At 45.3% G+C, this 27,223-nt stretch overlaps 1 protein-coding gene across 3 annotated transcripts; it reads right to left on the reverse strand.

Annotated features, from left to right (window-relative positions):
* On the reverse strand, positions 1 to 27,014 carry KLHL20 (kelch like family member 20). 3 transcript variants are annotated; one of them, XM_066555862.1, is made up of 13 exons: positions 26,913 to 27,014; positions 24,877 to 24,937; positions 17,396 to 17,969; positions 13,208 to 13,366; positions 12,077 to 12,171; positions 10,759 to 10,874; positions 9,806 to 9,989; positions 8,340 to 8,483; positions 7,993 to 8,126; positions 6,851 to 7,059; positions 4,181 to 4,287; positions 2,388 to 2,468; positions 1 to 2,294 (listed from the first exon to the last, which is right to left on the reverse strand). In XM_066555862.1, the coding sequence occupies exons 2-13, from the start codon at positions 24,897 to 24,899 to the stop codon at positions 2,264 to 2,266; spliced, it is 1,857 nt and encodes a 618-aa protein (XP_066411959.1). In that variant the 5' UTR covers positions 24,900 to 24,937; positions 26,913 to 27,014; the 3' UTR covers positions 1 to 2,263. The 3 variants fall into 3 exon arrangements, with proteins under 3 accessions (XP_066411959.1, XP_066411960.1, XP_066411958.1); XM_066555863.1 differs by having other exon boundaries at positions 1 to 2,468; XM_066555861.1 differs by lacking the exons at positions 24,877 to 24,937; positions 26,913 to 27,014 and having other exon boundaries at positions 17,396 to 18,001.
* Positions 27,015 to 27,223: the final 209 nt, after the last annotated feature.

Below are 27,223 nucleotides of genomic sequence, written 5' to 3' on the forward strand. Positions count from 1 at the left end.
AACAGCATAGAAGAAATTTATTAAGATAGCACTATTTATACAAGTTACTCATGCTAGAAAAAAGCATAAATGATACATGTAAACATTTGTTTACAGAATACTTGTTTTCCTTGTAAAGGTGCAAATGATCTTCATATGTAAACACAAGAATACCAACCTTTAGGGGGGAAGGGGCTTTTATAAAAGTTTTAATGTCCCATTTATGACTGTAGTGTATTTTTTACTATATTCAAGCACATTAAAGTCTGAGTTACATGAATCAAACTATGAAGTTAAAGAACTTAAGGTGTCAGCACTGCCTTTTTCATCTTAAGAATTGACAGTCCTCTTTCTCAAAATGAAATTTAGTAAGGTCCACAGTTAGATCAGGTGCAAAAGTTCATTCTTCCATACTCAATAGGAATTACAGTAAAAACAGAACTGCTGAGTCTTGAGTTCTTCCCTGCTCTCCCCCCCCAGTCCTGGGTGACTCCACAGTTATTCACAGTGCCAGAAAACAGCCCTTCCCCTCCAAACTCTTAAATGAGCCTCACACCTTTCCCTGCTCTAACCACACACAGGCAAAGTGCACAAAAACCACTCCAAGAGAGGGCTCCATCCATCATGGTCAGGAGTTCTACAGACAGAGACAAGAGGGCAGCTGAGGTGAGGCTGGTCTGAGGTTTTCCAGCAGGAAGGAGCTGGCTGTGGGTCTGCCTTCCAGCAAGAACACAAGAAGTGGGTATCAGAATGAACAGATGATACCTGCACCCTGCTTCAGACAAGAACTGCTATCAAGCAGGCAACAGGAGGAAAAAGGCTTTTAAAAGTGAGCTAGAGCTAGGTGGATTTAAGTTCTGTCAGTGTTGCAGGATAAAGTACCAGTGTGGGTGTAGCCAAAATGTATTCCACACCCAGCTGCATTATTTCTGATATTATTCCTGCATTATTCCTGTGAGTGGTGGGTCCTTTGTAACAGCTGGGACCTGGGTGCAGTGTTCTCTCTCTGTCCTCACAAAGCTGCACCCAGCCTCAGGAGGGTCATGTCTGCCAGTGGGCAGAGTCCTGTCAGGGACTCCCCAAATATCCTATGACTCAGGATTCCATCATTTCATTGGGAAATCCCTGGCTCTGGGGGAGGGATTCAACATTCCTGCCTGGCTTTGAGGGTCCATGATCTGGGGCTTTGGGGACTTGGACACAACCACCACCACTGGACATCCAAAGAAGGACCAGGCCTTTCCACAGGACCAGTGCTTTTGACAAGACCTCATCCATCACTCTAACAGAACTGCAACCACTGTTTAAACAGGACTGGTTTTAAGCCACTCTTTGTGTATTCATTGCATTTACTGTCATCTCTCTATTGAATTGCAACTCTGACTTGAAATCTCTCACAAGGTGTTTCTGTGGGGTTAATTCCTCCCCTGCTGGTTCACCTTCAAACCAGCACAGGTTCACACACAGGAGAGAGGAGAGGAGAGAAAAGCTGAATTTTTGTACAGTAAAAAGGCATTGCTTGAAATCCTTTCCCTCTCACCCTTTCTGGGCACTTGACTGATTCAGTTGAGCGATGAGAGTTCCAGTTCTGAAAAGATACTCAGGGCACCCATCTCACAGCTCTCCTGTCCTCTAAGAGATCCAAATCATACCACAAGGGTTGGAACCACAGTAGCTGGCAGGACACAGCCCTGCCCAAACCACCAGCTGGTCAAAATGCAAGTCACACATATACATATATATATATATAAAATACATATATATATGCACACACAGATGTATATAAAAAGCTGGAATCATCGCTGTGAGCGATACAAAGGAAATACATGATACAAATCAAATGAAAAAATAAATATACTCTGTGCACAGAAAAGCTTCTGTGCAAAGGTGGCACCTTGCAGGTCAAGTACTTTTTTTTTTTGAAGCTCTCTGTAAATAAGGCAAAAGCAATGTTTTCTGTATCACTTTTTTTCTCTTTCGCCCACCAAACAGCTGCCACATCCCCTGCTCCCACAGCAGGAGGGAAAGCAGGAATGCCTCCTCCTGGCCAGACTCCCAGTACAGAGTGTATAGGCTCTACATCAGCATCCTTTTAGGCTACAATAACTGTTACAGTTTGGTTTATTCCAAAAATGTCAAACTATTTAGAAAAAATACGGACATAAGCAACACTTCTACTTTTGTCCAGTGGTTCCCTGGAGTCTGACAACGTGGTCTCCCGCGGGGCACGCTCTCACAGATGTCAGTTTTTAGAATTCCATAGAAAGAGTTCACCGACAAAGAGTTACATTGGAGCTAGACCGTGCATACTAGAGCTGCAAAGAGGTCCAGTGTCAACAAGTCTCTTCAGTTTGTTTTTTTTTTCTAGGAATGAGAAGGCAGGGGACTCCCTCCCTCTGGAAGCTTACCATATATGAGATTCACAGTGTGTCATTTTGATAACCCCCACGCCGCCGCCCAGCCGCCGGTAGTTCATGCCGCCGTACAACCTGCAGAGACAACATTCCACAGTCACACATCCTCCTCCGTGGGGACACCAACCTCTGGGAGCTGCCATGGGAAACACTGAACCATCTTTAATGTCTGCTTAAAGTGAAGAAGAGGCTGTGGAGCACCCATCTTACACACTTCATAAGTTAACAGCTGTATTTGCTCGTGCCTTTTTCTCTCAGAACAGAAACTGCTGCTTGATTTGACACCAAATTTCTGTTAAATAAATACTTGCTGCTCCCTGTCTGGTAATGTGCAAGACAGGAAAGAACTTTGTAAGCTGTAGCTAACCTTAAGCTAGGTTTTGGGTAACACAGGACTAGGCTTAGTCCTCCCAATGCAACTAATTTAATTTGTATGTCTAAACCCCTACATTCAGCTGAAAAGAACCTTTCTTACCTGTCTGGTAAGAAAAGAACTTTGTAAGCTGTAGCTGACCTTAAGCTAGGTTTTGGGTATCACAGGACTAGGCTTAGTCCTCTCAATTCAACTAATTTATTTTTTATGTCTAAACCCCTACAATTCAGCTGAGCCAACTGAGATCTAACACATCCCAAGCACCATCTGCTGACTGCAATGGTGTCTGCATTTCACAGGGATATCAGATCCCTACAGATTGCAGCTGCATGTCCCCCTCTGTGCCACTGGAGCCTGCTGGCAGAACAGGAGAAGCAAGTTCTCCAAACAGCTTTGTTAAAGCCAAATTGCAGCAGAATCATTTCTCAGTCAAGCTGAAAAATAAAAAATATCTTCAAGATACAAAAGAAAGGGAAGACCATGGAAGCTGGTCACCTATATTGAGTTTAGTGGAGGAAAAAACCACAAGCTAATAATACCTTGAATAAGCTCCCAAGCTGTGTGAATGCCTGCCAGGCAGTCACTCCTAACTCTGGACTGTCACAGGGAGTAGCTGAAACCATTCCATAAGGAACCTGATGTATGTACCACTCTCTCCTCAACTGGTTTCCTCAGCAGTTCAAAAGGTCCTGTGGATCCATGGCTCACCAAACCAGGGGAAATTCCTCCACTGCTGCTCATGACAGCCATTCTCACCAGTGAAGGGTTAAACTACTATTATCACTAGTAAGAATAAGAACAATAATTTCTCCCCATTCCCCACCCTTGCTAGATCACCATAGCAGCAAAAATAGCCACAGGAGTTTGATACTTTATGCTAATTGCATTTTGGAATTGAAAACAAAAGCAATTGTTTTCAAGTATAGTTATGACTAGAAAGGCTATTTTTCCTCTTTCTTTTCTGCTCAGCATATATTTTGATCAGCAATTTCATATTATTTGTCTCAGCTTGGTGATTCTTCCAGTGGCTGAATCCTGCTGATTTAAAGGAGAGTAATATCACGTGCTTGAAGTGTTTTGTCTCCACCAAAAGGATTCAGAAATCACTGCCTCACATTGAAAGCAAGAAGTGAACAGGCCAAATTCTACATGGTGGCTGTGAGTTCCTTCTGCTAAAGATAAGCTCAGTTTTACTGGGATGCAGGAGAGACTCAGCCCAAAATGAACAGAAGGGGCATAGTGAGATATTTTTCAAAATGTGGTTCTTTCTTGCAAGGCAAGAAGCCAGAATGGGAATGTTGTGATGGTTCTACCCCACACAAGTTCTGTGTCATGGTGTGTGCCACATTCCTACTTTGCCTGGGACAGCTCTGGCTGGATTTCACTGTTTGATTGCCACATAAATTCAAGTTACCTCCACGTGTTGGCATCTGGATCAAACACCTCAATGGTCTTCAGGTATGTTGTGCCATCAAAGCCCCCCACTGCCATCAGCTGTCCATTCACCACAGCCAGGCCAACCTGCAAAACAGCCATCAGACAGCAGCTACTTAGCTGGGATACTGAAAAGAAGGGTTAAAATGAAAATATTAATGAAACTATTTAATAACCGAGTTTGGTGAAAGGCAGTCTGCAGGAGAGGGTTGGGGTTTTTCTCTTTAGGGCATGGCACAAATAAAATACCCTAAAAAATGAGACATGGAAAGTTAAATATGTATCTCAGAATAGAGAATCTCTCAAAGAAAAAGCAGAGGGTTCCCCTTATTGTCAGCTACAAGAAATAGAACCATCTGAGTGATGATAAATACATGAGAATCTAAACCTTTTCCATACAAAACTTATGTTCTGGACTGAAATTCTTCCCCAAGAAAGAATATCTACCAGCTCACAACACTTGGTTGAAGTAGCAGAACCACAGGCAAGTTCCTGGTCTCAAACCTTTCAGGTTGTGGCTTGGACTACCTGTAATCACCTTTGCCTCCAGACTTTCTATTTAATCTTTGAAAACACTGAAACATCAAAACATGATCACTTCCAGTGCAAAACGTGGAGTATAACAGAAAAAAGGGAAGGTACACATTGTAAAATGGTCCCTGTTTGGCTTTGAGGAAGTCAGGTGAGCTGCAGATACAGCTGCATGTGTTTAGCAGTTTCTATAGAAAGCAAACACAGAAGCAGCTGATAAAAAGTCAATGTGTAATGAGAAACTGAAGTAGACAGTGCTGGACAGGTCACTCTGTGCTTGGAGAACAGAAATAAATATGTGTTCTCTGCCTCAAAAACCAGTGGCTGCTCAAACTGTGAGTCATACTTGCCTCACCAGACACTGAACACTAACACACAGACAGAGCTCAGCCTCTCCTTACCACATAATCCAATATCTCATGATAAACACCCAGAGAATTTCCATCCCCCCAGCCATGATGGCTGCTGAGAACACTGCAGTAACCCGTTGTTCACAAGAAATCACCACCATCAGTAGTGGATGGGAACTTGCTGTCACTCACAGCATTCAGGAGGAGAGGCAATGAAAGCCCAGGAACCCTGTTCCCACACATGCCTCAAGGCAATGAGAGTCTGCTGGGAATATGTATCTGAACACATGCTAACCCAGTTTCCCAGCTTTTTCCTCTCAGCAAGTGGGTGTTTTTACCTCCTCATTCATCCAGAGAGATCCAGGTACTAATTTGATAGTGTTCTTTCATGGTGTTTCATACCAAGTACAGCTATGTCACCTAAAAGCTCCTCTGCTTTGGGCTTAGTTGGCTGCATACAAACCCCAAAAATATTTAAAAACACCCTCAAATGTCTCATTTCCCCATCCTCAACAGCTGTCTGGGGCGTGACTTGGCTATCTCTCCACCCTCTAGTCCTGCTAGAGAGGTTTTTGCAAACTTTTTCCCTCACAGAGAAGAGGTGAAGATGCAGAGGAGGAAGCAGGAGAGCCTTGTGAGAAGACTGACACTTCACTGGGTGCTCTCCCCACAGCAAGAGTGACAATGACACCCTGCCCTGTGCCCTCTGTCCCCACATGGTGACACGTGGCACAGAGGAGCCCACCAAGCCCCACCTGATGCCTGGAGGGGCTACCTAGAACAGGGGGTAGGCAGTGTTAAAGGAGTAAAGCAGGGATTTATTAAAGGAATAAAGTAGGGATTTATTAAAGGAATAAAGTAGGGATTTATTAAAGGCCTTCACAGGATACACCTTGGGCAGTACAAGGCTACACCCAAGATGGATGACCAGTCACAAGTTTTCACACTTTTATAAATTTTGGTCCATTTCCATCTTGGGGTTCATTGTCCAATTCCAGCTCCAGGTGATGCAGTCCCATCCTCCCAGTTTGCTCTCCTCCATTCCCTGTTGTTTGCACTTTTTGGGCCTGGAGATGCAGTGGTGCCCTTGGTTCTGGGGCTGGAAAAGGATTGTTCTGTGTGACTGAGCTGTGAGGAGAACTGCCAACACTTTATATGGAGTTCAGAGTTATGAACTAATGCAGTATGGAATCTGGAATATGTGGGAATCAGAAAAACAGAACTTCCACAGACACTGAAGGATCTGATCTGCAGCCTTGGAAGAAGCTTGGACTGATGTAAAAGTACAATACACAGACATTAAGCAGAAAAATCATAGATTTATGTTTCTATAGTTGTAAGAATATGCTTTAAATAAGTGAGAAACTGTATTGATAAGATGGTGAAGGGTTTGTAATGTAAGGGTGTGGTTGTATAGAATAAGCTAAGAGTTTAGAAGTTACAAGTGTGCAAGTGAGACAGAAGCCACTGGATAAAAGTATCCACAGTGCAGCAGAAGTAAATAAAGGTGATAGGTTAGAAAAGCAAAATAAATTCTGTGGCAACTGTCTATTGGGTTAGAAAGTTCTATATTGCCTTGTAACAAAGAACTTGTGACTCCTCTCAAGCCATGGCTGAATGCTTCCTCCTCTAAAACACCACGGGCTCTGAGACTGATGTTTATCTGAGCAATAAATCATTCTTAGCTTGAAAATAGCCCCATCCCTTCATTTCTAATGGCAACAACGACAGGAAAATATGAAATGTAAAACCTGAGGCATCAGACTCACCCCGCTGCGCCGGGACGTCATGGCCACCACGGGGGACCACTGGTTGGTGCGTGGGTTGTACCTCTCAGCACTGCTGAGCTCTGTGGTGTCATCCCTGCCTCCCACAGCATAGATCATGTCCTGGTACACAGCACAGCCCAGGTGCTTCCTCCTGGTGCCCATGGGGGCTATCGTGTGCCAGCGGTTCTCCTGGGGGTTGTAGCGTTCCACTGCCGAGGGAGGGAGGGAAGGTGTGCGGTCAGCAGGGTTGGCAGGCAGTGGGGAGGGCACTTTTGGACCTCATTTCCACACACCAAAAATGCCATGAACCCCTTTGTTCTCTTTTCTTCCAAAGCCATGAACCCCTTTGTTCTCTTCCAAAGCCATGAACCCCTTTGTTCTCTTTTCTTCCAAAGCCATGAACCCCTTTGTTTTCTCTTTTCCAAAGCCATGAACCCCTTTGTGTTCTCTTTTCTTCCAAAGCCACAAACCCCTTTGTTTTCTCTTTTCCAAAGCCATGAACCCCTTTGTGTTCTCTTTTCTTCCAAAGCCATGAACCCCTTTGTTTTCTCTTTTCCAAAGCCATGAACCCATTTGTTCTCTGTTCCAAAACCATGAACGTGTTTGTTCTCTCTTTTCTTCCAAAGCCATGAACCCATTTGCTCTCTCTTTTCTTCCAAAGCCATGAACCCCTTTTTTCTCTCTTTTCTTCCAAAGCCATGAACCCCTTTTTTTCTCTCTTTTCTTCCCAAGAACTCTTGCTAGTCTCTCTCCTATCTCCATACTCAAGAGGGAGCTGGCAATGCTACAAACTGACCTGCAGCAGTTTTACCTTTGGCACCTTCCTTCCTACAGCAAAAATGGCTGCTGCAGGAATTTAAAAGAAAAAAAAAACTGCTTGCAACTCCTATGCAAATGATCAAATCCTTGTATTAAGGACATACTGCCAAATGAAGCACTGAAAAAGCAAAAATATGACACACAATCAGGTAGTAGGGGCTCACAAGTCTGGAGAGTGAGTTATTGTATGGCAAAACAATATTTAAAGAAAAAAAAACTCCACCAACTGATCACTGAGATATTCAACAGCCATCTGGGGACATGACAGGCTCCCAGGACCAGGACAAGCCCTGCCTAGGACGAAGGGCCAGCAAAAGGCATACCAGTATTGAGAGGAGATGTTCCATCAGAGCCTCCCACAGCATAGAGGAAGCCTCCCAGCACAGCCACTGCCACTCCCAGGCGCCTGGTGCTCATGGAAGCCACTCGAGTCCATTTGTTTTCTTTGGGATCGTACCTGGCAAAAGAATAAACACCAGAGCTGAGGGAAGTGCTGACCTCTTCACAAAGGGGCAGGAAGATTGACTTTATTCTCCCCAAACAAAAATCCCTGTAAGATTTGTACAGTTCCTATCCCCTCTCCAGCTTATCTGCATTAGCTGCACCCTCTAAGAGACCCTTTTTCTTGCTGTGCTCACTTTTTTGAAGTTTTTTTGGAATTAAAATGTACCTCTCCACAATGTTGAGACAAGAGACACCATCCTGGCCACCCACAGCATAGAGGTAACCTCCAAGAACTGCTACTCCAACACTGGTCCTGCAGGTGCTGGTGGGTGCCACATCACTGCTCCACTGATTGGTCTTTGGATCATACCTGGAGAAAAAAAAAAAACACACCAAACAGCAAAAATTACCTGCCTAGGTCTGCTTCAGACTCTCCCATGCTTGGGAGCTCTACTAAGGCTGTGAAACTTGCCTATCCTGAGCTTCAACTGCAGCACAGCTCTTTGTAAGCTGGATAAAAGCCCTGAAGTGATACAATGCATCCCCTCCATGTTATTCCAGGGATGTTCAAACTGCAGGTTGGGATGAATCAAGCTGGAGATCAAAGGTTCAGGCTCCTGAGAGAGACTGGCTGGCATGTGGTAACTTGCAGCAGAGTTAACTCTGCTCTGTTCCCTGCAGCTCACACAGGAACTCAGCCAGCACTGGGACTTCCAGATAAAATATGCAGGAACAAGAGGGACCTGGGAATCCACAGACAAAGAAATGCAGTGCATAGCAAAGAAATGCAGGACATGGGAGATACAACACAAGGGTCATTATCTGGGAAGTTGGGAGCATTCAGAGAGATAGGTAGGAAGAAGGGGAGGCTCGAGGTGGAAGGAGGTATTTTTACAGCTCATTGGGTTTGCTACAGGGCCAAGATTTAGAGTAGTAGGAGAGCTTGAGTCATGTGGCTTTCAGGCATGGGAATCGCCCTATACAGCTCCCAGAAACAGGAAGCTTGGTAAAACTTGTTTGACTTCAATCTTTCACAGGCCTAAAACTGACCTATTTTCCTTCTTCTGCCTATGTGCCAAGGTTCCTTAACTCTCAAGTTGCCACTCAACAAAAAAAATAATCCAGGATCTTTCCCTCAGCATCGAAGGAATGCCCACTGTAACCCCACCTTCTGTGCCTTGCTTTTCTCTGTGAAGAGAAATGCAGCCACAACCTTCCTCAACAACACTAAAAACAAACCCTCACTTGCAAGGAAGGTTAACCAGGACCACCACTCCTCCCAACACACCCACACCCATCTCCTAGAGATTGCCTCCTTATGCCAGCGGTTTGGCTTGTCCCATTAAGCTGGGGATAATGTGGCACAAAAGATTTTGCACCAGAGGTGTGCAAGGCAGGAGGAAACAGCAAAATGAACTCAATTCCTAAGAGGTTGCACCCAGGGTGCAGGTGAGCTGCAGATACAGCTGCACGTGTTTAGCAGTTTCTATAGAAAGCAAATACAGAAGCAGCTGATAAAAAGTCACTGTCTAATGAGAAACTGAAGTGGACAGTGCTGGACAGCTCACTCTGTGCTTGGAGAACAGAAACAAATATGTGTTCTCTGCCTCCAAAAGCAGTGGTTGTCAAACTGTGATTCATACATGAACATTCACAGCTGAAATTCTGCACAGGGGCCTTATGGAGACCTACCTTTCCACACTGTTCAGGTAAGAGGAGCCATCATGGCCTCCCACAGCATAGAGGAGGTCGTCCAGGACGCTGACCCCGACGCCACAGCGCCTCTTGCTCATGGAAGCCACCATCCTCCACTCGTTGGTCTGGGGGTCGTAGCGCTCCACGCTGGAAATGGCATCCCCGCTGCACCAGCCCCCCACTGCAGCCAAAAACCAAACCAGGATCACAAAAACACTCACTGAGCTCACACACTGCCTGTACTGGCACAAATCCCCCCTGCAGACTCGTCTCTAAGTTGCTCCTTCTGAGGTTTGTAATTATAAAATAGAAGGAGATTTTCAAGGGCCTGAACTGAAATTTGGAAATGCTGTGGCTTGCACAGCACCAAAGAAATCATGTGAGTAAGAAACATAAGGTAACTCAAACTTTCAAATATTAATGCATAGGTCACATCAGAAATAGGTTGTGAAGACTTTATGGGAACACCACCACCAGAAAATCCTGCCTGGAGTCTCCTTGCCTAAGCCAGTGCGAAAAATACATACAATCAGAATATCCTGAGTTGGAAGGATCAAAGTCCAACTCCTGGCCTGGCACAGGATAGCCCTAAGAACCCCACCATGTGCCTGGGGGTGTTGTCCAAATGCTTCTTGAGCTCTGTCAGGCCTGGTGCTGTGACCACTGCCTTGGGAAGTCAGTTCCAGTGCTCCACTGTGGGTGAGGAACCTTTGTCCAATATCCAAATGAAGCCTCCCCTGACACAGCTCCAGCCCATTCCCTCGGGTTCTATTGCTGCTTACCAGAGAGCCCAGATCAGTGCCAGCCTCTCCTCCCTCCTCACAAGCAAGCTGTAAAGCATGATGAGCTCTCCTCTCAAGGCAGAGCAGACCAAGTGACCTCAGCCACTCCTCAAATGGCCCCTCCAGCACCTCCTGCTGACACACAGACACAGCTGCAGGGACACACACCTGCAAAGAGCACCTCCCCACAGCGGATGGGTTTGCGTGGCCTCGTTCGCGGTCCCTGCATCAGCGGCCGCTCCTGGGGCAGCAGCAAGTAGTTCTTGGCTTCATCCACCAGATCCCTGTGCAAGACAGGAAAATATTAACCCCCAGAGCTCAGTCTTGGGAGAAGGGGCCAATCAGAACTGATGGGAAGAGCAGCCAGCACTAGTCATGCACCTCAGGTATTGCCAAGTCACAGGAGAAGAGCGTGAGCGGCTCCGGTTAAACTCACGCTGTCACCTCAATGCTCATCGGCTGTTCACGAGCCACTGACACAGTGACAGCAGCAAACCAGCACCAGTGCTTGGCCAGAGCTCATAATAGATACAGCTTGCTATAAAAAGACTGATAAAAAAAATACATATGACAAGAGATTTGTCAGGCTTACTGTGCAGAAAAGAAAAACCCAGCCTGCCTCAAGCTAAAAACTGAACAGTCAGTGGTTTTGCCTCGGAAGAGAACAGGAGTTGGAAAGCACACAAATACATAATACACACATGACCAATAGATGGAGATAGTACCCTTCTGATGAATATTTTCTCCATCAGCTCTGGCCAGCTCACACTGTCCATCCATTCATGACTTGCCACCTGGACTAATCTTAATATTCCAAACCCTCGATTAAAACAAAAAAGAACAAAAAGTCCTCCTTCCCTCTACAAATGTGGAATTCCCCCAGTATGAATGCTTATTCAGGAAGAGAATAATTTAGCCTATGCTCTGAACTTCTTTACAATATGCACAAGACAGATCATTTGCTTTGTGGATGATACAGAACTCTGCAGAACCAGAAAGGTGAGACTCATACCATAAAAAGAGGAAATGAAAACTTCCCTGCATTATCCTTGTGGGAAAGAGCAGACTCTAATCCCAGAGTTCAATTCTGCTATCAAAGTGCAGACATTCTACATAGAAAAACTACTTTAGATCCCACAGAGATCATCATGAAAGCCATGCAAGAGCTAAGCTGCAATAAGAGGCCATGACTAGAGGGGGTAAAAAAAAAAAAGGCAAAATGAAAACCAATACACTGAAAGGTCTTTTATCAACAGTCAAACTGCACATTCAAAGTTTGCCATTTCACTGCAAACTTGAAAGAACAAAACCACTTCTAGGGTGCACCAGTGACTATTATGCAAATAGAAAACAATTTTTCTTGCTTCTCCTATCCTGCCAGTTGCCAAAGACGAAATTATGAGGCACCACCCATTTACCAGTGACAAATGAGCACAGTTTCAGGGGACAACATAATCCAATTCTGTAAATGGCTGAAGAGATTTACCTGCATTCCTCATCACTCTTAATGAGTGGATCAGAGCCCACTGTACCCACAAGAAACTTGGGACTCAGCAGGGGCAGGCGGACGTGCTGCAGGACCTGAAACACAAACCACAACACCTATGGTGAAACCACAGATACCCACAGAGATGCAAGAAGCCAAATGGAAAACAAGAGAATTTTAGTTGAATGCAGTTTGTCTCACAGCACATTTGCCCTTTCAATATCCCAGTTTAGATACCCAGCAGAAAATCAGTCTTCAGAAAGGGACAATCCACTGAATCTATCAACAGCTGGAAACCTTTAGAAAATTACAGATGTCAAGACATCTGCCTGAACACTAGTTAAGTTAGTGTTTTATCAAGCATTTAGCTCTCTTAAACCTGAGTGGTATTGAAGAGTAAATGAACAATAAGAAACAACACATCTTTCAGAAGAGTTTAGAATTTGAAGGCCCAAGCACATATAGACAGAGGCAAACAGTTATAAAAGCATTAAAAGCTGCCTTGAGAAGAGCAGCTTTTTCCAGTTTGGTTTGTTTACTTAAAACCATTTTCAAAAGCTTTCCAGTAAATAAAATTGCATTTAACATCTCTTTCCAAAGCAGAAACAGGGAGGCAGGCAGATGCTCACCTCTTTTGATCATCCAGCCCAGACTTCAGAGGCTTTGGGCTGACAGCTTTGTCGGAATGGGTTCTGCTCTGTGAAATGCCTTGGCTTAGATGAAGCATCACATTCCAACAAAACCATTGTGACAAGCTCCACTGTAACATTGTGAGGGCTGAGGCACAAATGAAGCAGCAGAGCTTAAAGAAGCACTGCAAAGTGAGACAAGCCTTTTCCTCTCCACTGTGGTGTGATACGACTCTCCAAGCAGTGCAGGCAGGTTTGTCTGGACAGACTGCTGGAGTGAGCTCGTTTGGCAAGTCCTAGCTAGGAACAATCCAACAAATCCCCTAATGAAGGCTCTGGCCAGCCTAGATGAAGGACAGTGTAAGCCACCTAACACAGGTGGGAGTCAGAGAGAACTTTGGTGGCTTTACATCATTCAGAAGTGCTCTGGCACCACCCTAGCACCCCTCATTCCTCTGGCCCTGGATAAAGCAGCCTGGAATGTGTCTGTGCCCAAGATTACCTGTGGCAGCTGGGGTCTCCTCTCCTGGATGCTGTACTTCACCCAGGCCATCACAGCATTGAACACCTGCTCCTCGCTGCGCACGTTTAACTCGTCACTGGATATGATGTCTATGAGCTGGTTGGCAGGAAGCAGCATGAACTCCTCACTCTCCATCACCTGGGAAAGGCAGAGGAAAAAGGAAGGGAGTAAGGACAAAGCATCAGAGCCATTCAGCACTCCAGCACTTCATGGACTGACCCAGTAAAAAGCCAATCCCCATCAGTTCCAAGACCAACACACATAAAGGGTTTGCTGCACTGGGCAGAACACAGCCCCCAGCAACACAACAAGACACTTATGGATGGGCGTGCCTTTTACACCCTTTAACAATTTTAAAGGGTTAAACCACACTGATCAGGTTTCAAAATTCAGGAAAAACAAAGCCTTTCTTTAAAATCAGCCTCCTTGTTTGCCGTGTCTAATACAAAAAGCAGAAATAAACCCGCAATAAATACGTGACTAAAAAGCAGCACTGGAGCGCAGAGGAAAGCAAAACAGCACAAAAATAAGAGTCTCAAACAAGTTACCAGAGGCATTGCAGAGAACACAGAAAGCCTGATTTGTGGCAGAACAGAAAATATTTCAGGAGACTCATCTGATCCTGCCTCTTTCATTTGCTCTAAATATACACATGGAGTGTGCAGGAGTCGAGATGCACTAAAGAGGGAATCAGAGCCTCCAGAGCCCCTAAGGACTGATCTCCTGTGAAAGTCAAGCCACTGACAAACACATTAATTCCTTCAGCATCCAAGATAGCAACCAAGTTTCTCAGGAGGCCTTGGCTGCTGCTGGGGGACTGCTCACACAGCATGAGTCACTCAGACTGCCCTGGGAGCTCACACACCACCACAGCTCCTGCACAGACACCAGAGAGATGGGGAAAGGTACAAGAATCAAAATTAAAACTGCAGAAATGGCCTGACTGATAACTGCCAGCTCACCTTCCCTGCAAGCAGTCCCAGTCTGCAGCCTGCAATTTCCAAAAGGGACAGAAAATAACTGAATGCTGGCTTGCCCTTATCATCTGTGACCACATTAGAATTCCGTGACTTATTTCACAATTTGCTGCATAAATTAAAGAAAAACACTCTTTGACACGATCAACTCAACAGCAGTCAGCTGTGCAGTCCTTTTAATTACCTGAAGAAGTTATTTAAGGGCACTGAACAAATATGCAGTTACTGACAACAGAAAATATTATTAAAAAAGAACAAAGAGGACCATGAGATCAGTTACCAGACTTGGTTCTTGGGCACCCTGAGCTTTTGGGGACACTAAAGGCCACAGCAAGGTTGGCCCACACACTCCTTCAGCCTTTAAGTAGGAACTGGGTTGGTCATTAAAGATCTTTATCAGCTTTTTTCCATAGTCCCCCTTCCTCCTACAAAGCTTATGTGTAACCTTTACTCAGATGGTTTTTAAATGCAGCTTTTGCAGAGCCTGGAAACAGCAGCTGTGGAAATTCCCAAGTTAAAGATGCTCATCCAGTCTCTCCCTTTTACCCTCAGGACACCCAGTTGCATTGATGCCCTCACAAAACTCAAAGCACTTCTTTAAACCAAATTATTACTACTGTAAAACTTGTTAGTTTACATAGTAAAACAAATCAGTATTTAAAATGCTTTGGCTTTTTTTTGGCTTAATTATCAGGACACTCATAATTACCTGACTAATATTAATGATCTATTTGACTGACTTGCTTAGTGGACAAGAATTGGCTCCTCTGCAGCATTCCTGAACATCAGTGCTTTTATAAACAGAGAGAATTCATGTCAGACTATACAATATAGAGTCCAATTTTTGTCTGTTGATAAAAGTGCAAGTTGTCCACCCATAAATACAATTTTTCCCTACACACAAATGTCAAGAGACAAAAAAAAAAATACAAAGGCTGTTCTTGTACAGTGGAGTTGTTAATAGAACCATTTCACATTATATGCACAAAATCCACTAGGAGTTATAGGCAACAAATTAAATTGGGAGGAATAGAAAAAACTGACAAAAACATTTTACCAAGAAGTTAATGATGTAATGCAGCAATACACATAAAAATTTAATAGAAGCAGAGGTTAGCACAGCAGAGGACATGAAGCAATTCAAACTGCATTCAAAGTAACTGCATGGGTTGGCCTGGTGCCTGCTGCTCAATATTTCACCTTGGCACCCAGGAAATTCCCAGCTCACGTTGCTTTCTGCCAGCTGGGAGGAACAATGACCACACCGCCTCTGCACAGGAAGGCAAATTTTTTATCAGCTTTTTATTTCTTTTTTTATCAGTTTTCAACCTCCACAGTGGATGATGTTAAACAGACAAGTGCCTGGCTTCCCCCAGGGATCACCAAGGCACTCCCCAGATGGAAAATACTGCCAGAATGGGATGCAATCCCAAGGAGCAGCACCACTGACACTGTCTGCAGAGAAACAGTGGGAGCAAAAGAAGTGATTATTAAGGATTAAGAGCTGCAGAACTCCTGGGGCACTGAACTGGACACCAAAACCTGCCCAGGCCAAAGAAATAGTGCTCTAATCTAAGCCTCACTTTTCCAGAGGCTGTGTTTAAGTCAAGGCAATTATAATTTGCATCATCTTCGAGGAAGAGTGCTCTCTTCTCTTTTTCCTCCTTGTGCTTTAACAGGGATAAGGAAGACAGAAAGTTGTCTTCAAGGGACTGCAAAAGAAAAGAGGCCCATAGCAAGCAGCTCTTAACAGCCAGCTGCATGTATTAATACTAAAACATTTTAAAACAAAACTGTCAAGCTGTTAAAATGTTATTTAGAGGCTTGTAAGCACGCCCTACTCATGTAATAACAAGATCTAATAACCAGTAAAACAACCAAGCACTGAAAATAAACAACCATCTGGACAGCATTTTGCTCCCCCACCTCCCCCCCCAAAAAAAAAAACCAAAACAAAACCAACAAATCCAGAAGAAAAGAAGTGCAGAGCAAGCACAGAGGATATGAAGTGGCCAGCTAAAATGTAGGGCTTTGGGAAACCACCAAGTTCTAAAAAAAAAAAAAACCACTCATCTTACCAGAAAATTCTATTTGGTTGGAAAAGATGTATTTAATTGCAGCTTTTATAGTAAACTGATGTTTTTGGATACCAAGAATTGTATTCACTGTGTCCAACAGTTGTGTTCTGTTGTGTTGCTCCTGCTCAGATTTTTCTTAAGTACTACCTGACTGAAATTAATACAATTCCAACCTGCTTCTTACATGTCAGAAGGGAAAAAAAAAGACACAAGCTGCCATCACTCACAGCACTTCCATACTGCTGCTTCTCTGGGGAAACTAAATTAGCACCAGGAGTTCCTGGAGTTCCTCCCTTTGGAAAGGATCTCCCTGTGAAGCTGGTGGGAAGAGGAGATTTTTCTGTAGCAGTTCAGTAAAGACTCACTTTTCTCTGACTATTGCTCACACAATCCTTAATTATTATGTTGATCCTTCTCTGAACCAGCTGCTGACATTATTTTTTTCACCAAAAATCATCTAGGCAGAATTAACAAAGGATGAGAAACTTGAGTTTATAAAGGTCAGCTACAATATTACACATCTGAATTACTTTCAGACAGCTTCTGCTGAATAATAGATGCAAAACTCTAGTTCTGCTACAACCAGGGATTTGAAGACTCCCCTGAGGCAGCCTCACGCTCCCCCAAACACCCACTTTTCCAATCCCAGAGCTCAACATCAAATTCCTTGAGTTCTGTTGATGTGTTGTCCTTACTTTTAACACCTTCCCCCTCTCCAACCATGTAGAATCCAGAATATTTCTGAAAGAGGAGTGGAATGTCAAACCATTGTGCAGGCAGGACAGATTCAATGCCAAATCCAACTGCACCCACAACTCTGACTCCCACAAAGCACTCACTACACACCTTTCAGGGAAGAAATGCTGTGCATCATATACCATCCACTGGTACAACACAGTCCTGCCACCTCTTTCCTCTTTCCTCTCCACTTAACATCTGGCACATCTGGCACCCATCACTATGGGTCCCATCACTGGCACCCATCACTATCAGGGCACAGAGCAGGTGAAAAGGCAGGATTTGGAAACAAAGGACAAAATGAGAGTTGCTGAAAGCTCTCAAGGCCACATTGATGCATTTTACATCCCAATTCCAGCACGCCAGCTCCTTACCTCCTGGAAGTTGTGCTGGGTGAATTTGTCAGCGATCCTCAGCAGCTCGCGGCACGAGTGAGTGTCAGCAAAAGCCCGGATGCCCAGGCAATTGGAAGGGTCCAACTGTCTCTTGAGGAACTCACAGCAAGCCTCCTGGATCTCAGCCAGCTGGAGAAGACAAGCAGCTGGCAGCAAGGTCTGGACATTCCCCTCTTCCACGGTGATCTGCGAGGTGTAGGCGAAGTCGATGAGCAGCTCCATGGCGCGCTCGTCGATGTCCCTGATCACCACCTCGGTCTGCCGCGACTCCGCCAGCTCCCCGGTGAACATGGCTCGGAAATAGGGGCTGCAGGCCGACAGGATCACCCTGTGGGCGTAGATCTTCTTGGCCCCCACTACCAGCACCACATCACAGAGCTCCCGGTGCTTCCTCAGCAGGTTGATGACCTCCAGGGTCTGCCGGGGGTGCTTGTCGGAGATGTAGGGCATGCGCGCGGGCTGCGGCACGCCCTCGGGCAGCTTGTTGGGGTCTCCGAGGGTGCAGCGGCTGGTCACGTCCATTCCGGTCTCTCCTGGGCGAGTGCTGGCACACCTGCAGCGCAGGAGATACAGATACAGCACCATGGTCAGGGATCCCAGAGCCAGCTGGGACCTGAAGCTCCACAGCTCGCACCCAGCACAAGCCTGAGGGACAGAGACACAAGCCCTGCCCGTAAGTCCACGGCGGGAGGTGGAAACGAGCACGTGACCACGTGGAAGAGGAATCCATCTCCAAGCAAAGCTTGCTTAGAAGTAAACAAAGGCCAACTTGCAGCAAGCTTCTATTTATTGCTATTTTTATAGGCTTTCTATGACACACGGCTGTAATATCCAGCTACACATCCATATTTATGAGCTGAACCTCGCCGTAGCCTCGTGTGGTAAAGGCACATTATCCCCATTTCACAGAGTGACTCAAAGCACAGATTAGCTGGCTTGCCCACTGTCAAATGCTGGAGTTTTCTTTGACAGAGGTGGAGATGGATTTCCAGCTCTGTGATTTAACCAAACTTCTCTGTTCTACCTACTTTTTTAATGGGGTCACTTATCACTGTAATGTCTGAACACTCTCAACTGTCACACAGACTTCAGGAGCTCAAGACGGCCTGCAGACTACCATGAGCATCTTTCAGGTTCACAGAATACCCATTTTAATCAGCACCTCTTCAATTATCTTTGAGCTATGGAGTCTCCTGACTCAACCCACCCTCCCTGACATGTGTCAAAAGAAGGTTAATCTTCCCCAAGAATGGCAGAAGGCAGGCAAAACCAAATCAAACCAAACAGGAAAAAGATAAAATAAGTATCCACCACTGCCAACCTACCTAAAAAGGAAGAACAGGAAGTCAGGATGGTAACTTCAGAAATGAAGAATCACTTAAGAATACATAAACTAAGTTACAGGCACAAAGAAGAAACACAGTCTCTTCCCAGTTTCAGAGGCAATTAGGAAAAACCAGGAAACTGCTGCCTTCTCCCACATCAAAGGAAAACCATCACTTAGAGCAATTAAAGGACATTGAGCAAAATATCAGGATATTGATGGTTTATCACCACTGAAGATGTACTGAAAGACCCAAAACATGCCGGCCACTACCAGTTTTTCCCTGATCCATTGGCATTTGTGAGCTGTCACTACCCCACTGTTCATATTAAGAGTTAAAAAGAAATCAAGCTTGGCTTTGCCATGGCTCAACGTAATTTGCAACAGGCTTGAAGGAAAGAATTAAAAAACAAACACCTCACATCTTTTCCCCTCATTATTATGTCAAATGCACTTTCTAAGCACTGGGAAACCAGACTCTGCAGCAGTTCAAATTATTTACTTGCATCTTAGCCTGTTTTCCCATTCCCTCCACACCCTCTCCTTGATCATCATATTCAGATATTTTAGACCTTTACCTCCTCCTCCTCCTGTCTTGGTTACACAGATCCAGCTGAGGCTCCCCTTTGGGTTTTGCTGCTTGCTCCTCCTGCTCAGCCTCTGCACCTTAAATGCCTTGGACTTTTATCCCTGCTCCATCTTTTTTACATCCATCACTGTTCTGCTTCCCTGACACCTCTGACAAATCCTTCTGCTCTTACACTGCCTCTCACTCTCCTCCACCCACTCCTGTCCCTCACAACCCAAATTCACCTTTGGGGGGTTTGACAATCATTCTTGAAGCTCTGCCAAGTTCCTCACAAACAATGCATAAACTAAACTGCCCTTGCAGCAACACACACCAACCACAATTAATGGTACCCCTGCAAAAACCCCAAGAAACCTGGGCTGAAGATTAATTTACCTAATTAGCTTATTTTCACAGTCCTTAGCAGCCAAGGCCAGAAGGTAAGTAATTTAATCCCTCTACCAAAAGATGTAGAAAGGTGGTGACAAACATTCCCCTGTAGAGTTTGGCTCTTGCTAAGCAAGCTGAGTTGATTTTATTATGCATTAAGAGTTTTGAACTATGTCAAACCAACCCTTGGAAGGAAAAAAAAGAACACAGTAAGAGCTCTTTTAAAACACATGCTACTACAGTTCTGGACAGTTTGTCTTGACCAGGCTGTCAGTCAAAGAACAGAAGAAGCATTTTCCAAATAAAAACCCATTTCATGTAACTACAGCTCAGAAGAGATGGTGCACATCCAGGACAGGGCATCCTTTTGGAAAGCACACAACCCTTCTGTCCCACCTGTAGGTTTTCCTGAAAGCACACAACCCTTCTGTCCCACCTATAAGATTTTCCTCATCTCCCACTAAAAACAGCCCTAAAGCAGATCTCAGAGTGGCACAGGTTCTAAATACAGCCAGACTGGATTAAGGCCATGCTGCCTGAAGAAATACCCAATATTCCTGCCAATCCCACAGCCCAAGACTCCCTGCCCACACAGGGCAATGGGATGTACCATCTTGTGCCACAGGATTACTTGGCCATATTTAGGCAGTAGCCCTTGTCTTTCCTAGCCAGGACAGAACAGGATTTTTCTGCCCAAATGAGGCCCTGCTGAACACATCTTTAACTCACTGAAAAGGTGTCTGGTTAGCAAGAACTGCAGTCATTCCTGCATTGTTCCCACCAGCATTGATCTGAGAGCCCGCATTGTCCCCAGCCTCCTTACTCCTGGGGAGAAAGTGCTGGTTAATGGTTAAAGAAGACTGAATGGATGGAACAAAGAATAACAACCAAACATTCCTGATTCACCCATAACTGATCTCTGGGTGGTACAGAAGCCAGTGATCAATTGGCTTAAGAATTTCCAAGCTGGATCAACCCAGATGCTTGATGTGAAGCTCGGTGGGTTGCTGCTACACACAGGCACAGAAGTGTGAATTTAAAGGACACCTCTGCTGGCTTGTGTCTCCACAAAAATTGTAATTCCACTGCATTCTGAGTGCATTATGCATAAATATGCACAGAGAATGAAATGATGAGTGAGTAGCTTAGAGGTGTGAAAGACAGAAGGCAGTACTTGATTCTCACATGGCAGGGGAGCTGCATCCCCCCCCCCACAGAACTCAGAGCTGCTCCTGAATAGCCAGGGTGATTAAGGAGGGCTGAGGATCCAGAGGAAATGTGTGTGTGTGCCAGGATAAAACATTCACACCCAGCTCTGCAGATATTCTGGGATTAGCTGCCATCAAAATGCAGGGCTGGGGAAATCAGCAAATACAATGGGATTATGAAAGGGCTGACAAAGGATCAGTTTTTGTGGCACACTGCTGAGAAGTACAAATGGGAACAGAGGCAGTCTGCAACACTAACTCAGCTAAATGAACAGGCTGCTCTGCCTCCATTTTATTCCACTAATGCCCAAAATTTCATTCATTAACAGGGGCATGTATGAGACATCCATCCTTACAGCAGCTCCTCCCAAAGTTCAAAAAAATACCTAATAACACACACCTAGGGAAAATTCCCTCCCATGCTGTCATAAGGACACCTTAACTTTCAAATCTGCATTTTTTAAAGACAGTGTGTGTTTTAGCACAAGATTACAAACAGGCTTTAACACAGTTCAGTAGAAAACAACAGGCTGACCCAAAGCTTATGGAACACATATTTCAGGCTAAAAACATCAATTGAAATCCAAAAATCATACATTGCTGGAGTGGATTTCAGTGGCAAGAGATTTTAGTAGCAAATAAAAATAACAAACCAAACTGGTAGTGATTTCTGTCAATGCCTTGATTTGAAATGAAGAAATAATTCCTATACTCATTACAGAGCTGCAAGAACAAGGGCCATGGACTTGGCCCAACCAAAGCCACCACCACAACAAGCCAACCAAGTAAATGGAAATGCTTTATTGTGGCATCAGTACTCCAGGCATCAAGTTAGCTAGAAGTCTGATTATCAGGAAAAATGATTCATTTTCTTGCCTAGCTAGCAAGGTTCCAGTAAGTTTTCTCAACAAACTTATGCAAACAAGCAGATAAACCTGACTGAAATACTATTTTATGTTACACAAAAGGAAACCAGCAAGGACCCTACTTATATTGCTTAGTTTGAATTTTACTGACCAAGAACAGAAAATTCAGTTTCACCCTGACTGAGGAAAATGTGACATGGTGCTGAACTACTGTGACATCCCAGTCAGGGTGAAACTGAGGATGCCCATACTCTGAAAGAGGAGGTCATTACTGGAGCCTTCCAAAACCTTCCTGAGCCTTTTGTAGTTTGTTTTGGGCAAGAGCTATGTCCAGGCAGCTGGAAAACTCCTGAGTGCATGACCAGGATCTGCAGCCTCCTTCCTCCTGCTGGGTCTGGCTGCTCTGATCCAGCACTGCTGCAAGCTGGGAAAAGGCTGCCAGCAAAAAGCTGGGTGAGGAAGAGCTGGGAGAGCTTCCCCAGTTTGTTTGGGAGCTGCTCAAGCCCTCGTGCCTGAGCTATGCTGAAGATATGTCTGCAGCTGACTGTGCATCCACCCATCCTCAGCTGATTTCCCTCCTTCCTTCCTCACCCCTACTTGCCCAAGGGGTCCAGGACTCCTGTCTGGCCCTGGCCACCAGACCTGCTCTGCCCTCCTCATCTGGGTGCTGTGGGACCATGCCCTTCACTCAGAGGTCCCTGCTGCCTTGTTTTTCCCTTCAGCAAAGCCACATTCTCTTGCTGACAGTGAGCAAGAGCAGCCTGCCCCAACCACCCCTTCATTCCTAATGCAGGGTAAATCCTGTTTGCAGCAGCAATTCTGTGTTCCCTGCTATAATCTTGACAGGAATAGCTGGAATTCCTTGTCTGTTCAAGCTGTTCCTCCTCTCCTCTGAATGCTGTACACATTTGATACCATCTCACTGTGTTTATTAACCCATTACTGGCCAAGCCCCACTCCCCTCTTCGACAGGTCATGGGGTCTCTCACTTTTAGAAGTTTTGGTCTATTAGTGTATTGCAGTTAATGGCTTAATTACAGCTTTAGCCCATGAAGTCCCACTTTTCTTGTTTTTCTCTCTTCAGCCCACATTTGTGCTCTTGGTGCTGAGATTTGGATCATTTGTCCTTGGTCCCTAGCTGGAGCAGGAATTGTTTTGTCTCCCTGCTCTGTGCACAGAGCTCATAGGAAGCCCAGACTCACACACTAAAGCAGCCCAGAATCTGAAAAACATAAAAGCTCAAACCTGAGGCACCACCTGGGCAGGCAGAGCTGTGGATCATTATTTCTCCTTTCTGCCCCACCTCACGTGGGGGTGTTAAATTGGCTTCAGAGCCCTGAGTTAAAGGATAAAAGAAAATGCTCTGCCATCTACATAGCTGGAGTTCATAGGAAGATCTGTGGCCAAAATCCAATCAGGAACCTTTTATCATTTCCTGCTAAGACAGGCAATAGGAGGAGAACAAACAGAAATGTTAACAAGCCACACTGAAGCCCTTAAAGCAGGTGAGTGTATTCCAGAACTGGAGTCCACAGCTCACAGCAGAGATGTGCTTGTCAGGCCAGGCTGCAGCAATAATAAAAACCTCCACTCCTTCAGCTCTCTGCTGCTGCCCACCACAAAAACAAAAACTGAGTGGCACTCAGAACTTCCACAATAGCAAGTCCAAGGCCACAAACCCACAAACAGAGACACAAACTCCAGCACGTGAATTCTCTGCCTCAGTGTGACACAGAAAACAGCAGGCACAGAAACGAGTTTAGAACCTCAATTTCCCCATCAGGAACACAAAAAGTAGGGAGAAAACAAGAACACAAGCCAAGCTAGTTATCAATTTTATGTCATTCTGCAAAAACATCTTGATAAATGGAGCACAACATCAAAACCTAAAAAACTGGTTAAGATTTAAACAATCTCCACTGAAGAGGGCTACAATGAAAGAAAGCTCATCTGGTATTTAATCCATCTTGAAAGAAAAGGAATTCACTGCAAAAGTCACATACAGCCCCTCACTGACCAAACCACATTTCTTATCTTGGCAAAAATGCAGCACAATACCCAGGCTCAGCCTCTGTCATGGCCCAGGTTTACTCACTGCTGAACTGCAGCAGCGGCACAGCAAATTAAATTCATTAAAATTCATTTAATAAAAACAGCATTGTGCCATTCTTCAAGAGTTTAAGTGGCTACTTTCTTCTTGCCTCCTTACACAGAACCCAGGCTAATGGTTTCTGTGGCTAACAATGCTTTATATATTCATCTCTTGTTAAAAGCCTTGCCTCCCCTTACATTAATGTTTATATTTACCCACAATAAAGTTTTCCTTCTTTCAACATCCCAAGGAGCACAAACAGACCAAGCAAGCTGCCCGAGTTCTCTCCAATCCATTCAGAGGTGAAGAACTTCAGGCAACTTTGCTTCCACACAGCCTGTATCATGTACAGAAATGTATCTGCTGTTAAATTTTGCTGTGGATTGCCATCAAGCAAGGAAAATCAACAAGAACTAGCAGGGAACCATGTTTGCAAACCTGTCATCATGCTGAACTACTGTGACAACTTTTCCCTCTATGAGAGAGAATGTTTTTGACACAACCACAGCAAGAACTCCCCTGAATTAAACTTCAGCTGCATCTCCAGCTCATTAGAACTGAGGCAGCTGGCATCCATAATTAGAAAAGGAAATCTCCTTTTCACCCAACACCTCACCAAACTCCCTTCCTCAAGGGAAAAATAATGCCCCTTGGGAATCAAGTTTAAATTTATTCCTAGGCAGTCTATTTTCCACAGCTTCGATACCTAAGTAATTAAATACTGAATTTTAAACATGATAGTAAATGGGGGAAGTGGAAAAGGGGATGGAGAACTACAGTAACTTGTCTTCCATACTTTTCCTTAAAGACATCTGGCCTTGTAAATATTGAAAACTAAATATATTTAAGAAGGGACTAAAGAGGAATGATTTATTTCCCAATTCCCCACAGCTAGGCTTAAAAAAAAAAAATCCAAAACCACACAACATTTTACAGTCCAGGCACACAGAAAACCAACCCACATGATTTATCCTGTTTGGGGAAGAGAAGAACAATTGTTTTTGTGTCTTACCTGCGCATTGGCTTTCCGTCCATGCACCGTGAAGAGAAACCTTCACCCTACACTTCAAGACCTGATCCAACAGGGAAACAAAGAAAAGAGAAAAAAAGGTGATTTTCCTATGGGTTACTTTTAATTTTTGAGGGAATGCTTTGCTAGGCTCTGTCTCTACAAATGAGTTGATATATTTTTGGTATTCTGATAGAATGGTGTTAAGTTTTATATCTCTTGTGTCTCACTATTCATCATGACTGAAAATAGAATAAAATCTTTTAAAACACCTCTCAGTTACCCTGTCTCTGTAAAAACTAAGGAAACCAACAATTTCCAAGTGAAAATAACCTTCTTTCCCTTCTTCAGTCTTCCTCTAAGAGAACAGAGCTGCCCACAACCACATCCTAATGTGCCTTTGAGCTCTTATCCAGTTATAAATTCACATCCCAGAATAACAATACCTGGATTGCAGAGAATAAAGCAGAAGAAAACATCACCAGCATTAAAAACATTTCCACCACGGCTGCACAAAGATTCCTTACCAAACAGAACACACACATTATAAAGTCAGCAAACTGCCTGCCTCCCTGAATCCTTAAAACTGTTCCACCAAAGGGAAAAATATCTGAAGTGACAGGGTGCTCACTGTCACTCCTTGCTCGGAGCCAGGAGGTATCTCTGCCTCACACATTTAGCAGAGATTTAAGGCAGGCTGGCACCTAATAAACAGCACAGCGCTGCTCACCAGCTACACTGCAGAGCCAGAATTTGATAGAAGATAAAACTTGTGTCTGGAAATTGAAGATAACTGTGCCCCAGAGGTAAGAGGGATGCTAATAATGCTACTACATCTGCAAAGATGAATGATGCTGCCTGACATTCACTACACTTCCACTCCAAATATTCATTTTCTGAGAGTAATAACAGTTGCAAACTGCACAGGCCTTTCATATTCAACCACTAACTTCTAATTCTAATGTAAATTAACCCTTTTTACAAGGGCATCGTTTGCCCCAATTTCATTTTCGATAGCTATTCACTTAGGACTACATTTAATTCAATTATTATTCAAAGCAATAAGCCTAACTTTTTTGTAAAAATCTATTAAAAGAACAGAAAGGTGTTCTGCTTCCACACTGATAGTCACAGGCTTCTACCCCTCCAGAAACAAGTGAGAAACGGGAAACCACTGAACTATGGGAAAAGCAATGACAGAATGAGAATGAATTAAACCTTAAAATAAACACAAGTAGCATTCACAAGAGGGAAAAAAATAATTAAATTTAGGAAAAGCAAGATCATTTTTGGAAGACTGGGACTGTCAGATTGGAACCCTGAACCCAACAATAAATGAAATATTTAAATTGAACTACAGAACTGTTATAGCTACGTGAAGAAGAACCTTATTTCACAGGCAGCACTCTCTAGGAGCATTATCCCAGACACACCAGCGGAGCTGGCTAATGAAGAATAAGCTCAGACTTGCTGTCTGCCACACTTGCAAATTACTCAGGTTCCCAAATAAAGACAGGCAATTCCTCCCGGTTAGGGCACCGCGTAGCGCTTCCGAGGCGAGCTCGGGGCTGCCGGGGCACCGGGCACGGCCGCGTCCCGCCGGGGCTGTCCCGTGAGCCCCCGGAGCACCCCGCACACGCGAGGGAACGTGCAGCAGGCTATTCTTAGCCCCCCGTTGCATCAGATTTAATCCCCTTAAACCCACGTTGAAAGCCGGGGAGGAGGGGAAAACACACACACACGTATACAGGCAAAATAAAGGCATTTAAACCGCGCTGTCCGCGCGGCAGCAACAGGCTCAGGGGCGGCTCTGCCAGCAAAGCCCGGCCCTGCAGCCCCCGCGGCACAACTCGGCTCGGCCGGCGGCAGCTCCTGCGGGACGGGCACCGCTCCCTTCCGCCGGGCCCGGCCGAAGGGCCACGCCGAGCCCAGCCCAGCCGTGCCGAGCCGAGCCGCGGAGCCCACGCTGCCCCAGCCCGCCCGGGCAGCGCTGCCCGGCCCACCCCGCGCCCCCCGGCCCGCAGAGCCGCCTCACTCACGCCGGGCGCGGGCTCCTCGCCACCGCCGAGCCGCGGTCCCGCAGCGCCGCCCGAGCGCCTCCTCAGCCGCAGGAAGCGGCCCGGCCCCCGCCAACCGCCGCCGAGCCGCGCCCGCCCCTTCCGCCCCCGGAGCCGCCGCCTCAGCGCGGCCCGGCCCCCAGGCCGTGAGGGGGAGCCCGTGTGGAGCCCCCGGCGAGTGGCGGAGCCGCCGCAGGAACGGGGCTCCGCGGGTGCTGGCAGAGAATCAGAGCGGTCAGCGTTGGGAGAGAGATTTAAGATGACACCGGGCCCAGGCGTGCGCCCAGCGCTGC

The sequence above is a fragment of the Molothrus aeneus genome, chromosome 9 (assembly GCF_037042795.1).
Source record: "Molothrus aeneus isolate 106 chromosome 9, BPBGC_Maene_1.0, whole genome shotgun sequence".
Taxonomy (NCBI): Eukaryota; Metazoa; Chordata; class Aves; order Passeriformes; family Icteridae; genus Molothrus; species Molothrus aeneus.

Coding starts and splice junctions, on each gene's coding strand:
- KLHL20 (XM_066555861.1), bottom strand. CDS start 18,001: ATGGTGCTGTATCTGTATCTCCTGCGCTGCAGGTGTGCCAGCACTCGC. Junction 13,367..17,395: donor CCCAGCACAACTTCCAGGAG/GTAAGGAGCTGG, acceptor TGCCTTTCCCAG/GTGATGGAGAGTGAGGAGTT. Junction 12,172..13,207: donor GGAGACCCCAGCTGCCACAG/GTAATCTTGGGC, acceptor TTTGTGTTTCAG/GTCCTGCAGCACGTCCGCCT.